The 16,838-nt window shown below is 49.6% G+C and overlaps 1 protein-coding gene across 1 annotated transcript in view; it reads right to left on the reverse strand.

The window, feature by feature from the left end:
- The window catches only part of spega (striated muscle enriched protein kinase a), a 129,039-nt gene that overhangs the window by 88,711 nt on the left and 23,490 nt on the right, over positions 1-16,838 (reverse strand). The window contains exons 9-15 of the mRNA XM_078229286.1: positions 16,417-16,623; positions 12,099-12,222; positions 10,007-10,179; positions 8,534-8,646; positions 7,384-7,552; positions 5,729-5,828; positions 1,859-2,059 (exon numbers count right to left, since the gene is read on the reverse strand). Coding sequence (XP_078085412.1) covers positions 1,859-2,059; positions 5,729-5,828; positions 7,384-7,552; positions 8,534-8,646; positions 10,007-10,179; positions 12,099-12,222; positions 16,417-16,623 — 1,087 coding nt within the window. The remainder of the gene's footprint in view (positions 1-1,858; positions 2,060-5,728; positions 5,829-7,383; positions 7,553-8,533; positions 8,647-10,006; positions 10,180-12,098; positions 12,223-16,416; positions 16,624-16,838) is intronic.

Consider the following 16,838-nt stretch of genomic DNA (forward strand, 5'->3'; position numbering starts at 1 on the left):
TCCCAGGACAGGTACAGCACGGGGTTAGATACAGAGTAAAGCTCCCTCTGCACTGTCCCCCATCAAACACTCCCAGGACAGGTACAGCACGGGGTTAGATACAGAGTAAAGCTCCCTCTACACTGGCCCCATCAAACACTCCCAGGACAGGTACAGCACGGGGTTAGATACAGAGTAAAGCTCCCTCTACACTGTCCCCCATCAAACACTCCCAGGACAGGTACAGCATGGGGTTAGATACAGAGTAAAGCTCCCTCTACACTGTCCCCATCAAACACACCCAGGACAGGTACAGCACGGGGTTAGATACAGAGTAAAGCTTTCTCTAAGTAAATATGTGGGGTTTCGGGGATAGGTCCTGTGTGGGATTTGTGTAGGCTCAATGGGCGAAATGGCCTTCTTCTGAGCTGTAGGGATTTTATAATTCTATTTTATCAATTTCCATTTTCTGCAGTTGTTAATCTGTGGTTGTAGCGATTAATGTAGCGACTAGTGATCAGTCAGTGATCAGTCAGTGGTCAGTCGGTCAGTCAGTGGTCAGTCGGTGGCCAGTCGGTCAGTCAGTGGTCAGTCGGTGGCCAGTCGGTCAGTCAGTGGTCAGTCGGTGGCCAGTCGGTCAGTCAGTGGTCAGTTGCTGGTCTAACGAGAGCCCCACGCACTCTCACCTCCCAGACCTGAAGTCCTATCTGAGATTGGAGGTGCCAAGTGCTGCCTCTGACTCAGGGAGTTGCTGCACTCTTGGTATCTGGTCTCTTGGAATGAGGCATTGAACTGAGATCCTCTCTGATCTCCTTGTTGGATGGAACAGATCCCTCGGGATTATCCTGCAGGTGATTGGAGGAGCTAACCCCATGTGTCTGACCAGTAACTCATTCCTCACCCAACATGATAAAGTCAGATGATCTGGCTTGTTCTCACATTGCTGTTTGTGGGATCTTGCTGCGCACAAATTGTTGCATTTCAATCTTACCATACTAACTACACGTTAAAGGCACGGTGGCACAGTGGTTAACACTGCTGCCTCACAGCACCAGCAACCTGGGTTCGATTCCCGGCTTGGGTCACTATCTGTGCGGAGTCTGCACGTTCTCCCCGTGTCTGCGTGGGTTTCCTCCCACAATCCAAAGATGTGTGGGTTAGGTTGATTGGCCATGCTAAATTGCCCCTTAGTGTCCAAAGGTACATAAATTAGGGGGGTTAGTGGGGAAAGGTGATGGTCTGATGGTATTATCACTAAATTATTAATCCAGAAACTCAGCTAATGTTCTGGGGACCCGGGTTCGAATCCCGCCTCGGCAGATGGTGGAATTTGAATTCAATAAAAATATCCAGAATTAAGAATCTACTGATGACCATGAAACCATTGTCGATTGTCGGAAAAACCCATCTGGTTCACTAATGTCCTTTCGGGAAGGAAATCTGCCGTCCTTACCCGGTCTGGCCTACATGTGACTCCAGAGCCACAGCAATGTGGTTGACTCTCTACTGCCCTCCAAGGGCAACTAGGGATGGGCAATAAATGCTAGCCAGCCAGCGACGCCCATGTCCCAGGAATGAACAAAAAAAAAAGACGTGGGGTTATGGGCGAGGCTGGGTAAGAGTTGGTGCAGACTTGATGGGCTGAATGGCCTCCTTCTGCACTGTAGGGATTCTACGATTGAGTGTAAACCTCTTTGGGATATCTGCTGGTTCTTTAAGGTAATTTTTCTTTGATCCACTGGATTCTTCAATCCTCACATTCATTTCACTCAGGACTCTGAAGAGCCAATCCTTTGCTCCATCAGTTGAAGAAGGAGATTGCTCCTGTGGTGACAGTAACCAATCAGATCTAATGGAAGATTCTGGAATGAAAGGATACAGCTCCAGGATAATGATGACACTGTTCTTTTTCTCAAAGGCATCATGGAAGTAGACAATCCTCTCGTGGTCAAGTTGCGACAGAATCTCCAACTCCCTGACCGCATCTTCCCGGGCAGTGGCCCGGAAGGAAATGAATTTCGCCGCGTAGTCCATCTTGCTGCTCTTCTCCGTCACCCTCTTGACGCACGAAAACGCACCCCTTTGAGAAACGGAGACAAGCAAACGTTGATGACAACTAACACACCGCATATCGGACAACAGGAAAACTGGGCAAATATTGGGAAACAAGAACAGAATGGTGCTAATGGAAGGTTGAACTGCCTTCTCTCGAAAAGGAAAGGCTGAGGGACGACCTGATCGAGATGTGTAAGATTATGAGAGGATTCAACAGGATAGATTGTGGGGAGGCGATGGCCCAGTGGTATTATCGCTAGACTATTAATCCAGAAACTCAGCTAATGTTCCGGGGACCTGGGTTCGAATCCCGCCACGGCAGATGGTGGAATTTGAATTCAATAAAAATATCCAGAATTAAGAATCTACTGATGACCATGAAACCATTGTCGATTGTTGGAAAAACCCATCTGGTTCACTGATGTCCTTTAGGGAAGGAAATCTGCCGTCCTTACCCGGTCTGGCCTACATGTGACTCCAGAGCCACAGCCAATGTTGTTGACTCTCAACTGCAACTGGGAATGGGCAATAAATGCTGGTCAGCCAGCGACGCCCATGTCCCAGGAATGAATTAAAAAAAAACACAGACGGGATGTTTCTACTTGTGGGGGAGACTCGGGGGCATCAACATCAGAGTCCATGAATTGGATTATGAATCCAATTGGGAATTCAGGAGAAACATCTTTACCCAGAGAGTGGGAATGTGGAACTCGTTCCCACAGAGAGTGTTTGAGGTGAATAGTGACGATGGATTTACAAGGAATCTAGTAAAGGTGAGGGAGAAAGGAATAGAAGGATATGTTAACCAGGTGATTTTCTTGATGTTAAAGCTCGGGATATGGGGATAATGCAGGGAAAACAGCAGCGAGGTAGGTGATTGGCCATGATCTAGTGAATGGTAGGCAGGCCAATGAGGGGCCGAGTGGCCTATTCCCTCTGATGTCCCTGTGCTTGTATGAAGCAGGATAGGTGGAGGCCAGAGGAGGATAAAGACTGACCACAGGTCCACTGAGGGGAATGTTTCTGTGCTTTAGAGAAAGCAGATGTTTAATCCAGTGGTTTATAATCGACACAGATTCCCATATAATCCCATATCCTGGCTGTGTATCTGCCCAATTATAATGGCTTCTATTCATTATCTTTCTCACATTCCACACATGGGCGGCACGGTAGCACAGTGGTTAGCACTGCTGCTTCACAGCTCCAGGGACCTGGGTTCGATTCCCAGCTCCGGTCACTGTCTGTGTGGAGTTTGCACATTCTCCTCGTGTCTGCGTGGGTTTCCTCCGGCTGCTCCGGTTTCCTCCCACAGTCCAAAGATGTGCGGGTTAGGTCGATTGGCCATGCTAAAATTGCCCCTTAGAGTCCTGAGATGCGTAGGTTAGAGGGATTAGTGGGTAAAATATGTAGGGGTATGGGGGTAGGGCCTGGGTGGGCTTGTGGTCGGTGCAGGCTCGATGGGCCGAATGGCCTCTTTCTGCACTGTAGGGTTTCTATGATTCTATGATTCTATGAAGAGTGCGAACAATAATGGGAGCACTGGGATTCGGAGTTAACTTGTGTTGATTAGGACGAGGAGAATAGGGGGAATCGGAATTTACGCCAAATGGCAGGATTTGATCAGTGATGTCTCCGGGATCTGCACTGGGGCCTCAGCTTTTCAGTAGATATATATATATATATATGTAAATGATTTGAATGAAGGAACCAGGAGTGACACAGTGGCAGTGTGGCAATATCACTGAATTTGTAACCTACAGGCCCAGGCTAACGCTCTGGGGGACACGGGTTCAAATCCCACCACGACAGCTGGTGGAATTCAAATTCAATTAATAAACCTGGAAATATAAAGCTCGTTAGCGATGGGCAACAAATGCTGGCCTTGCCAGTGACATCACCTGAAATAATAAATAAAACTTCATACATCATTCAATCTTCAAATTGACAATATTCTACAAGTCTCTGCCTTAAATCCCCTTCCCACATTTCCACCGTCGCATTGTAGAATTGCCCTGAATCTGAACTCATGCTTGTCTAAAGTGAGATGATCCATCTCGGCCTCCTCTAGAGGTCCCCAGCCGCATGGATGCCAGTCTCCAGCCAATTCGATTCACTTCACATGACGTAAAGGAACAGCTGAAGGCACTGGATAGTGCAAAGGTTAGGAGCTCTGACAATATTCCAGCAATAGTACTGAAGACTTGTGCTCCAGAACTTGCCGCTCCCCCAGCCAACCTCTTCCAGTACAGTTACGACACCAGCCTCAACACGGCAATGTGGAAAATTGCCCAGGTGTGTCCTGTACACAAAAAGCAGGACAAATCCAACCCGGCCAATTACTGCCCAGTCTACTCTCGATCATCAGTAAAGTGATGGAAGGGGTCATTAAAATTGCTATCAAACGGCACTCAGTGAGGCCCAGTTTGGGTTTCGCCAGCGTCACTCAGCTCCTGGCCTCATTCCAGCCTTGGTTCAAACATGGACAAAAGAGCTGAATTCCAGAGGTGAGGTGAGGGTGACTGCCCTTGACATCAAGGCTGCATTCGACCGAGTGTGGCATCAAGGAGCCCGAGCAAAACTGGAATCAATGGGAATCAGGGAGGAAACTGGTTGGAGTCATACCCGGCACAGAGGAAGATGGTTGTGCTGTTTGGAGGTCAATCATCTCAGCTCCAGGACATCACTGCAGGAGTTCCTCAGGGTCAGTGTCCGAGACCCAACCATCTTCAGCTGCTTCATCAATCACCACTTCCAAGTGTTCACTGATGATCGCACAATGTTCAGCACCATTCATGACTCCTCAGATACTGAAGCAGTCCGTGTCCAAATGCAGCAAAACCTGGACAATATCCAGGCTTGGGCTGATAAGTGGCAACTGACATTTGCAACACACAAATGCCAGCAATGACCATCTCCAACAAGACCGAATCCAACCAACTCTTTTGACATTCAATGGCATTACCCTCACCGAGTCCCCCCACTGTCAACATCCTGGGGTCGACCTTGATTAGAAACTGAACTGGACCCAGCCATAGAAAAACTGTAGCTACAAGAGCAGGCCAGAGGCTAGGAATCCTGCGGAGAGTAACTCACCTCCTGACTCCCCAAAGCCTGTCCACCATCTACAAGGCACAAGTCGGGAGTGTGATGGAATACTCTCCACTTTGCCTGGATGGGTGCAGCTCCAACAACACTCAAGAAGCTCGACACTATTCAGGACAAAGCAACCTGCCAGACTGGTACCCCAACCATCACTCATTAAACATTCACTCCCTCCACCATTGATGCACAGAGATGGCTGTGTGTACCACCTACAAGTCGCACTTCAGAAACTCACCAAGGCTCCTTAAGCAGCACCTTCCAAACCCACGAACACTACCATCTCGAAAGACAAGAGCAGCAGATACCTGGGAACACCCCCACCTGGAGGTTCCCCTCCAAGTCACTCACCATCCTGACTTGGAAACGTATCGACATTGCTTCACTGTCGCTGGGACAAAATCCTGGAACTCCCTCCCTAACAGCACTGTGGGTGTACCTACACCACATGGACTGCAGCGAATCAAGAAGGCGGCTCACCACCACCTTCTCAAGGGCAACTAGGGATGTGTAATGAAGGCTGGGCCTAACCAGCGAAACCCACATCCCTTGAAAGATTAAAAATAAAAAGACCTGATTACGTTGTGACACTCACCTCCCGATCTCCTGATGAACATCATAATAATCAGATAACAGCCTCATCTTGCGTAAGATTGTCTCCTCATCGTCCATTGGTTCATCTTGCTCTGTTTTTCCTAAAAAAGAGTCAAACATCAGCGATCTCTGAGCTCCAATCACGTTCGTGTCTCCACCATGAAACTTTCTATTTTCACCACTGCTGCTGTAGGTGATGGAGGAATCCATTAGCATCCCCGTGAATCTCGGAATCCATTAGCATCCCCGTGAATCTCGGAATCCATTAGCATCCCTGTGAATCTCGGAATCCATTAGCATCCCCGTGAATCTCGGAATCCATTAGCATCCCCGTGAATCTCGGAATCCATTAGCATCCCCGTGAATCTCGGAATCCATTAGCATCCCCGTGAATCTTGGAATAATAACACCCTGCATTTATATAGCACCTGCAATGCTGCAAAAACATCCCAAGCTGCTTCATTAGAGCGATGATCAAATACCGAGCCAGGATAGGCCCCCCGATTAGTCACAATTTTACGGAGCATCTTAAAAGGAGTGGAGTTACGCAGAGAGGCTTACGGAGGGAATTCCAGAGCTTGCGTCCCAGGAAGGTGAAGGTACGGTCGCCAATGTTGGGGCGACTAAAATTGGGGGTGTCGACAGGCAGAATGAGAGGGGTGCAGAGATTCCGGAGGGTTATGGGGCTGGATTAGGTGATAGAGATAGGGGAGGGTAGAATCCATAGAACAAAAATGGATTAGAATTTGAAAATGGATGTGCTGGGACACTGGGAACCAACATGTAGCAGCAAGCATCATGTGGGGGTCGGGGGGCGGGGAGGATGGGGTGGTGGGTGAACAGGACTTGGTGTGAGTTAAGATACCCAGGCTGCAGGATTTTGATGGGGGTGATGTTGGGCGGCACGGTGGCACAATGGTTAGCACTGCTGCCTCACAGTGCCAGGGACCCGGGTTCGATTCCCAGTTTGGGTCTGTGTGGAGTTTGCATGTTCTCCCCATGTCTGTGTGGGTTTTCTCCGGGTGCTCCGGTTTCCTCCCACAGTCCAAAAGATGTGCTGGTTAGATACTATGGCCATGCTAAATTCTCCCTCAGTGTACCGGAACAGGTGCCGGAGTGTGGCGACTAGGGGATTTTCACAGTAACTTCATTGCAGTGTTAATGTGAGCCTACTTGTGACACTAATAAATAAACTTTAAACTTAAACTTAAACACACACTGGTACAAGGTGATCACTTAGTATCTGGTAGTTATCATTTACCAGGGAGCCCCCGTGGCGCAGTGGGTAGTGTCCCCGCCTTGGGAACGGAAGCTCTGGGTTCAAATCCCACGCCTGGACTTGATGGCCAAGGAAGGTGCTTTTATAATCCAGTCAATCAGTACCAGCCTGTAAATCTTCCCAATACCCCTGGTGCCAGGTGGTGAGAGCGGGAGAGATTCCTGGTCGCACGCACAAGGTAAACCACTGCCCAACTCTGCCCAGTGTAATCATGGACCAATCCAATGGGAGTCCGTGCTCACTAGCGCCATCCTGAGGCCGGCTCGCTGATTGGGGGGCGTTTGAATTTGGAGTTTGGAAATAATATCACTCTGTTCAGGTTAGAGTTCTCAGTCCGATGGTCACGCCCTGGTTTGGTCACGGGAAGCGGTCCTTACCTTTCAGAATAGTGAGTTCGGCCTTACAGGAAACCTCTCCGGCCAGGTTCTTTGCTGTACCCGTGTACACTCCGCTGTCAGACACGGCAGTGTTGAGGATGACCAGTGAACACTCATTATCGTCGTACACAAAGGACAAGTGATTACTTTCCGTCAACATGACATCATCCTTCAAAACAAAGACAACAGCAAAATCATTCACCCACCTTCCTCCCAGAGCAAGGTCAACCAATGGATGATGAGGAGACAATCTTACACAAGATGAGGCTGTTATCTGATTTTTATGATGTTCATCAGGAGATCGGGAGGTGAGTGTCACAACGTAATGGGGTCTTTTTATTTTTAATCTTCCAAGGGATGTGGGTATCGCTGTCCTCCCGTCCAATCAGACAGATCCTGGCCACTCATTGGCTGGAAGATCAGTGCGTATGATACAGATCCTGGTCAGCCATTGGCTGGAAGATCAGTGTGGCTGGTACAGTTCCTGGCCAGTCATTGGCTGGAAAATCAGAGCGTCTGATACAGTTCCTGGCCAGTCATTGGCTGGAAGATCAGTGTAACTGGTACAGATCCTGGCCAATCATTGGCTAGGAATAAAGAAACATAGAAAATAGGAGCAGAAGGAGGCCATTAGGCCCTTCGAGCCTGCTCCGCCATTCAATCTGTTCATGGGGGTGGCACGGTGGCACGGTGGTTAGCGTTGCTGCCTCACAGCGCCAGGGACCCGGGTTACTCTCTGTGTGGAGTCTGCATGCTCTCCCCATGTCTGCGTGGGTTTCCTCCGGGTGCTCCGGTTTCCTCCCACAGTCCGCCATGCTAAAATTGCCCCTTAGTGTCAGGGGGACTAGCTCGGGTAAAAGCATGGTGTTACGGGGATAGGGCCTTGGTGGGATTGTGGGCAGTGCAGACTCGATGGGCTGAATGGCCTCCTTCTGCACTGTCAGATCCTATGAGATCCCCTTTCATTCTCCTCAATTCCAGGACCACTCGATCCAATCTCTCCTCCCCCACTGCCCCGACCTTGCAGAAAGCCATCATTCCCCTGGGTGTCCCTACTTCCCGAGCACTCCCTCGCCCCCCCACTCCCAGGCCCCCCCCGCCCCCCCCCCGCCCCCCCCACTCCCAGCGCCACTTTAGTGCTGAGTCTTACTTTGTACCAGTGGATATCCGGCAAGGGTTTTCCTTCCACCACCACGGCCAGCCTCGCCGTCTCTTCCAGGCTCACCGCTATATCCTCCATAATGGACTCGAACCGCGGGGGCTCTGGAACAGAATGGGAATCTGGTTAAAAATGTGTCGGATTGGTGGTCAGAGTGGGCTTCAGGATTTAGTCACTAACTCCCCCTCTCGCCCTGTCAGTCTTCACTCCTCACCTGAGGGGAGCAATTCCTGTTGGGGTGACGCTCACAGTGTTGAATAGCTATGGGGGGCAATTCCTGCTGTGGTGACGCACGCAGTGTCGAATAGCTATGGGGGGTAATTGCTGTTGGGGTGAAGCACACAGTGTTGAATAGCTATGGGGGGCAATTCCTGCTGTGGTGACGCTCACAGTGTTGAATAGCTATGGGGGGTAATTGCTGTTGGGGTGAAGCACACAGTGTTGAATAGCTATGGGGGGTAATTCCTGTTGGGGTGACGCTCACAGTGTCGAATAGCTATGGGGGTAATTCCTGTTGGGGTGAAGCACACAGTGTTGAATAGCTATGGGGTTAATTGCTGTTGAGGTGAAGCACACAGTGTTGAATAGCAATGGGGCCATTCTTCCCGTGAGTGCAGACAGTATTGCAGCAATCACAGCTGAGCCCTCACCCCACACTCTGAAGCAAGAGCGGGATGCTCTGGCTCCCCCGCTCGCTCTCTGACCCCTTGAAGGTTCCAGGTTCAAACCTGACCCCGGCGATTGGAGCTTCCTGGTCCTGGCAGGCTGGGCTGTGTTGGAGGAGTGCTGCAGTGTCTGAGGCACTGTCTCTCAGCCACCCCACCCCCGGGTCAATGTGAAAGACCCCATGGTCACTGTTTCAGTAATGAACTGGGAATTGCCACGATATAATGTTTAAGCAACTTCAGTGAACGACAGATGATCAAACTGTGAGTGAGTGTGTGTGTGTGAGTGTGAGCGTGTGTGTGAGTGTGTGTGTGAGCGTGTGTGTGAGTGTGTGTGTGAGCGTGTGTGTGAGTGTGAGCGTGTGTGTGAGTGTGAGCGTGTGTGTGAGTGTGAGCATGTGTGTGAGTGTGTGTGTGTGTGTGAGTGTGAGCGTGTGTGTGAGTGTGAGCGTGTGTGTGAGTGTGTGTGAGCGTGTGAGTGAGTGTGTGTGTGTGAGTGTGTGTGAGCGTGTGAGTGAGTGTGTGTGTGAGTGTGAGTGTGTGTGAGCATGTGTGTGAGTGTGTGAGTGTGTGTGTGTGTGATCTTGCTGTGCATATATTGGCCACTGTGTTCCCCAAGTTACCAAGTTGGGGGCACGTCCAGAAGCAGTTGGTTGGCTGCGGGACACTTTGGGATGTCCTGAGGATGGGAAAGGTGCTATAACAATGTAACTCTTTCTGATTTTCATTGTGACTAATTCTCCGACGCACCTGGCACAGTGACCGATACCCCGGGTGAATAACGAGAGGATGATCTTACCCGCCAGGAGCAGAGCTATCCTGCAGACATCTTCACCGTGCTTGTTGCTGGCCATGACCACGATCTCCCCCACATCCGCTTTTCCCACTTTGATAATCCGCAGCATGTGCTGGTCGTCATCGGGCATGCTCAGCTCGTACACCCGGGGCCTGTTGGTCAACTCCACACCGTTCCTACCAGGAGAGGGAGAGGTCAACTCAGCAACTCGAGTTCAACAAGTTCACTCACTGCCGGCTTTCCGCGGATGTTGCTGGGCTGTAGCGCCCACACGATGGGGAAGTTCCTCAAATCACTGCTCGCTTCACGGCCCATGTTACACTCAACATGCAGCGGAATTTAGCTGCTACCCCCAGACTCGACTATTCCGGTTCTGTCCTGGTCTCTTCCTGATTTCCATCCTCTCCAAACTTAAACTCATCCAATGCTCCAACACCCAATACTGTTCACCCATCACCCACTGTGTTCGCTAATCGACACCGATTCCCAATCAAACCTGCTTTCAAAATTCTCATCCTTGTTTTCAGGTCTCTCTGTGGTCGCACCCCTCCCTATCTCTGTCATCTCCTCCATCCCCACAACCCGATAAAGTAACAGCATTCCTCCAAATATGTCCCCTGGACCATCCCCGCTGCCTTCAGCTGCTCTGGCACTCCCAACTTTCTACCTCTCTCTTTCTTCCTTTAAGATGTTCCTTTAAAATCTAACTCTTTGACCAATCTTCCCCGCACCGCGCCCCCCCGCACCCCCACCCCCCCCCCCGCCCCCCGCCAGCCAAATCCCCATAACCCCATTTAGCACCTGACCAGCACGCCTTTCAGACTGTCTACATCAACAGGGACGAAGTAGAAAGGGTCGAGAGCTTCAGGTTTTTCAGTATCCAGATCACCAACAACCTGCCCTGGTCCCCCCATGCCGACACTATAGTTAAGAAAGCCCCACCAACGCCTCTACTTTCTCAGAAGGCTAAGGAAATTTGGCGTGTCAGCTACGACTCTCACCAACTTTTACAGATGCACCATAGAAAGCATTCTTTCTGGTTGTATCACAGCTTGGTATGGCTCCTGCTCTGCCCAAGACCGCAAGGAAATACAAAAGGTCGTGAATGTAGCCCAATCCATCACTCAAACCAGCCTCCCATCCATTGGCTCTGTCTACACTTCCCGCTGCCTCGGCAAAGCAGCCAGCATAATTAAGGACCCCCCCATGCACCCTGGACATTCTCTCTTCCACCTTCTTCCGTCGGGAAAAAGATACAAAAGTCTGAGGTCACGTACCAACCGACTCAAGAACAGCTTCTTCCCTGCTGCCGTCAGACTTTTGAATGGACCTACCTCGCATTAAGTTGATCTTTCTCTACACCCTAGCTATGACTGTAACACTACATTCTGCACTCTCTCCTTTCCTTCTCTATGAACGGTATGCTTTGTCTGTATAGCGCGCAAGAAACAATACTTTTCACTGTATACTAATACATGTGACAATAATAAATCAAATCAAATCAAAATGGGAAGAAACCGGAGCACCCGGAGGAAACCCACGCAGACACGGGGAGAATGTGCAGACTCCACACAGACAGTGACCCGAGGCCGGAATTGAACCCGGGTCCCTGGTGCTGTGAGGCAGCAGTGCTAACCACTGTGTCACATGGACTACAGCAATCCAAGAAGGCAGCTCACCACCACCTTCTCAAGGGCAACCAGGGATGGGCAATAAACTCTGGATCTCGCCAGCGAGGCCTAAATTTAATAAAAATAAACAACAGAAAACATGGAGATGCCGGCGTTGGACTGGGGTGGGCACGGTAAGAAGCCTCACCAACACCAGGTTAAAGTCCAACAGGTTTATTCGGAATCACGAGCTTTCGCAGCGCTGCTCCACTCACCTGAGCAAAAAGCAGCGCTCCGAAAGCTCGCGATTGTAAATAAACCTGTTGGATTTTAACCTGGTATTGTGAGGCTTCTTACAGAAAACATGGGGTCCCGTGTGATTGTGAGAGGAATTACCCTGAACCTAAAACAGAGAACACACTGAGAGGTCGCTGGGATAAGCCTGTCTATAACAGCTCTCACTCACGCTCGACATTTCCTGTTACCTTGTCCACGAGACGTCAGCCTGTACATAATTCAGCGTGCAGGTGATACAGGTGCTTTGGTTTTCCACAGCGAACACCACATCAGGCCTGTCGATGAAACAGGGAGCTTCCTCCAGATAGGAGCCTGTGGGAGAAGCAGGGGAGAACTCACACACTGAGACACAGCACCAGCCTGAGACGCCCCTGTCAGCCGCCACTCTCTGGGGGGGTCGCCCTCTCTCCTCTGAGGCTGAAGATTGCGGCTTCAAAGGCCCACCCTGAAGGCTTGAGCAAATAACCCAGCCGGACAGTCTCTGCGCTGCGCTGAGGGAGTGCTGCACTGTTGGAGGTGCTGTCTTCCGGACGTGAGGTGCGGTGGATGTGAGGGATCACGCAGACACTGTTTTAAAGAAATCAGGGGATCTCCCTGGGCCCAATACTCATTCCTCCACTCACATCACTTAAACAGATTCTCAGTTTATCTCATTGCTGTTTGTGGGATCTTGCTGTGTAAATTGTGTGGCATTTCCCTCCATTACGCCAGTGAGTACATTTTCCGACTCGCTGTCAAACACTCTGGAACTTTCTGAAGTTGAGAAGGGAGTTCGGCAAATGAAACTTTTTATCTTCTAACAAATGTAACAAAGTTTGCGGATGATACAAAGATGAGTGGGAAAGCAAATTGCATGGAGGATGCGGAAAGTCTGCAGAGAGATTTGGATAGGCTGAGCGAGTAGGTGAGGATCTGGCAGATGGAGTATAACGTTGACAAGTGTGAGGTTATCCACTTTGGAAGGAATAATAGTAAAATGGACGATTATTTAAACGGTGAAAAATTACAATATGCTGCTGTGCAGAGGGACCTGGGGGTCCTTGTGCACGAATCGCAAAAACTCAGTTTGCAGGTGCAGCAGGTAATCAAGAAGGCAGATGGAATGTTGGCCTTTATCGCGAAGGGGATGGAGTATAAAAGCAGGGAGGTCTTGCTGCAATTGTACAAGGTATTGGTGAGGCTGCAACTGGAGTACTGTGTGCAATTTTGGTTCCCTTATTTCTGGAAGGATGTATTGGCCTTGGAGGGAGTACAGAGAAGGTTCACCAGGTTGATACTGGAGATGAGGGGGTTAGCTTATGAGGAGAGATTGAGTAGATTGGGCCTGTACTCGGAGTTTAGAAGGCGGAGGGGAGATCTTATAGAGACATATAAGATAATGAAGGGGCTAGACAAGGTAGAGGCAGAGAGATTCTTTCCATTTAGAAAGGAAACAAGAACTAGAGGTCACAGCCTCAAAATAAGGGGGAGTCAGTTTAGAACAGAGTTGAGGAGGAACTTCTTCTCTCAGAGGGTAGTGAATCTCTGGAATTCTCTGCCCATTGAAGCAGTGGAGGCTTCCTCGTTAAATATGTTTAAGTCACAGGTAGATAGATTTCTGATCAATAAGGGAATTAAGGGTTATGGTGAGCGGGCGGACTAAGTGGAACTAAACCACTATCAGATCAGCCATGATCTTATTGAATGGCGGGGCAGGCTCGAGGGGCTAGATGGCCTACTCCTGATCCTATTTCGTATGTTATTTTTTAACAGTGCGATGGGATAGGAACTCGGCCGATAGAGGCTGGAGCAGGCCATTCAGCCCTTCAATAATCAGGTTGTTTACCACAACTACACTTCCCTATCTATAACCACATCCATTGACGTAGAGGCAGGGTAGACAGGAAACACTTGTTTCCCCCTAACTGAGGGGGCAATTACCAGGGGGCACAGAGTTAAGGATTAGAAGGGTCATGAGGTAAAACTTTTTAATCCAGAGAGTGGTGGGCATCTGGAATCCACTGCCTGAGTTGGAGGCACCTGGATGTGAACTGGAATTGCTGGAACCTGCGAGACCAAGTGCTGGGGAATGGGATTTTCTTTTCTCCTTTTTTTGGCTGGCACACATTCTGATGGGCTGAATGGCCACTTCCTGCACTGGAACTTTTCTGTGGTTTTACACAGTGTTCACTGACAAGTGTCAGACTAGAATCGCGCTACGAAGATAGCACCGCATTTTCGATATCTACCCCGTTGACCTTGAAGACTTCCATTAGGTTAACCCTCAGTCTCCTCTTCTCTATAAATCCAGCCTGTTCAATCTTCCCTGAAAGGTAAACCTCTCAGTTCTGGTACGATACAGAGTTAATGGTAGGGCGTTGGGGAGAGTTACAGAACAAAGAGATCTAGGGGTACATGTTCATAGCTCCTTGAAAGTGGAGTCACAGGTGGACAGGGTGGTGAAGAAGGTATTCGGTAAACTTGGTTTCATTGGTCAGAATATTGAATACAGGAGTTGGGACGTCTTGTTGAAGTTGTACAAGACATTGGTAAGGCCACACTTGGAATACTGCGCACAGGTCTGGTCACCCTATTATAGAAAGGATATTATTAAACTAGAAAGGGTGCAGAAGAGATTTACTAGGATGCTACCGGGACTTGATGGATTGAGTTATAAGGAGAGGCTGAATAGACTGGGACTTTTTCCTCTCGAGTGTAGGAGGCTGAGGGGTGACCTTATAGAGGCCTATAAAATAATGAGGGGCACAGACAAGGTAGATAGTCAATATCTTTTCCCAAAGGTAGGGGAGTCTAAAACTAGAGGGCATAGGTTTAAGGTGAGAGGGGAGAGATACAAAAGTGTCCAGAGCGGCTTTTTATTCACACAGAGGATGGTGAGTGTCTGGAACAAGCTGCCAGAGGCAGTAGTAGAGGCGGGTACAATTTTGTCTTTTAAAAAGCATTAAGACAGTTACATGGGTAAGATGGGTATAGAGGGATATGGGCCAAACGCGGGCAATTGGGACTAGCTTTGTGGTAAAAACTGGGCGGCATGGACAGGTTGGGCTGAAGGGCCTGTTTCCATGCTGCAAACCTCTATGACTCTAATACCCATTCTTTTTTAACCAAGCCAAATAAAACTAATTCCAGCAGTTTGCGACGGGATTCATGGTCCGTTCAGCCCATTTTCTGCAGCATCTCCAGATGGTGTTTGTAATGTGGGGACCAGAGCTGTGAGGTTCAGGAAGGCAGCTCACCGCCACCTCAAGGGACAATTAGAGATGGAGAATAAATGCCGGTCTAGCCAGCAGTGCCCACATCCTCCTGAAATATATATATATTTATAATTAATTACTTTATAGTACAGAGCCTGAATAATGCTGAAAAAAGCTCATTGTTGAAGCTTTCCATCTTGTACTCATCAGGACAAACACTAGAATGCCAAATTTCAAAGAGAACAACTATTTCTACATTCTACCTCTGTCCCATTCCCCCCACACCCCCCACCCCTCCCGCTCCCACCCCTCCCGCTCCCACCCCTCCCGCTCCCACCCCTCCCGCTCCCACCCCTCCCGCTCCCACCCCTCCCGCTCCCACATCTCCATCTGTCACAGTTTCCCCTCTGATTTCAGCTTCTCTGCCGTTTGCCCATTCACACCTTCTATTCTCTCTATGGGCTGCCATTAGCAGCCTTTCCCCTGGTTTCTGTGGCTCTGACTCATCTTTCATTCCCTCACCCTGCAGTATAAATATCTCCCACTTTCTCTGCCTTTTAGCTTTGACAAAGGGTCACCTGGACTGGAAACGTCAGCTCTTTTCTCTCCCTACAGATGCTGCCAGACCTGCCGAGATTTTCCAGCGTTTTCTCTTTTGGTTCCAGATTCCAGCATCTGCAGTAATTTGCTTTTATTAAGAACTATTTATATTTGTGTTGGAAAAAAGGGGGTTGATTGGTTGGCAAATCAACTCTGATTGGTCGAGGCGTTGCCGTGCAGAATGCAACAGAGAGCAGTTATTCTCTAACCCAGGTCCGATGTAAAGTTAACATAACTTCCTTGCTTCTCATTGCGTCCATTATAAATGAAACTTATTGCTTTGTTTGTTTTTATTTAATGGTCTTCTTAAACAGTGACACAGAGGATCATCGAATCACTACAGTGCAGAAGGAGGCCATTCGGCCCACTGAGGCTACACCAACTCTCCAACAGACTTTCTAACCCAGGTCTCTCCCCTACCCTAGCCCCACAACCCCATGCGTTTAGCATGGCCAATCCACCTAACCAGCACGTCTTTCGGACTGTGGGAGGAAACCGGAGCACCCGGAGGAAACCCACGCAGACACGGGGAGAATGTGCAGACTCCGCACAAACAGTGACCCAAGCTGGGATTCGAACCCGGGTCCCTGGCGCTGTGAGGCAGTAGTGCCAACACCACTGTGCCACCCCTGTCGCCTCCCCCACTCCTGCTTTATTCAGTCAGTGCTTGTGCTTCAGAGTGAAGAGAAGTCCACAGTGGGTGGGGCCTTACCTCTGTCCAGGAGTGTAATGGGCTCGGAGACGGGGGAGGGCTTGCTGCAGCTCTTTGATGTTGCGCTCTGGATCCTGAACAGATATTGGATGCCTTTGTTGAGGGTCTGGATGGTGTAGGTGGTGTCCTTGATGTTGGTTTTCAGAATGTGCCACTGAACCGTGCCCAGAACCTGACTCTGAATAACATAGGTCAGAGCAGCGGGGTCTGCAAACAACAGAGAAACATCACTGGAGAGTGAGTGAGTGTGTGTGTGTGTGAGTGGGTGTGAGTGTGTGTGTGTGTGTGTGTGCGTGAGTGTGAGTGGGTGAGTGTGTGAGTGTGTGTGCGTGTGTGTGTGAGTGTGAGTGTGTGAGTGTGGGTCTGTGTGTGTGCGTGGGTGTGAGTGTGTGTGAGTGTGACTGAGTGTGTGTGTGGGTGTG

This window comes from Mustelus asterias, chromosome 14 (genome assembly GCF_964213995.1).
Source record: "Mustelus asterias chromosome 14, sMusAst1.hap1.1, whole genome shotgun sequence".
NCBI lineage: Eukaryota > Metazoa > Chordata > Chondrichthyes > Carcharhiniformes > Triakidae > Mustelus > Mustelus asterias.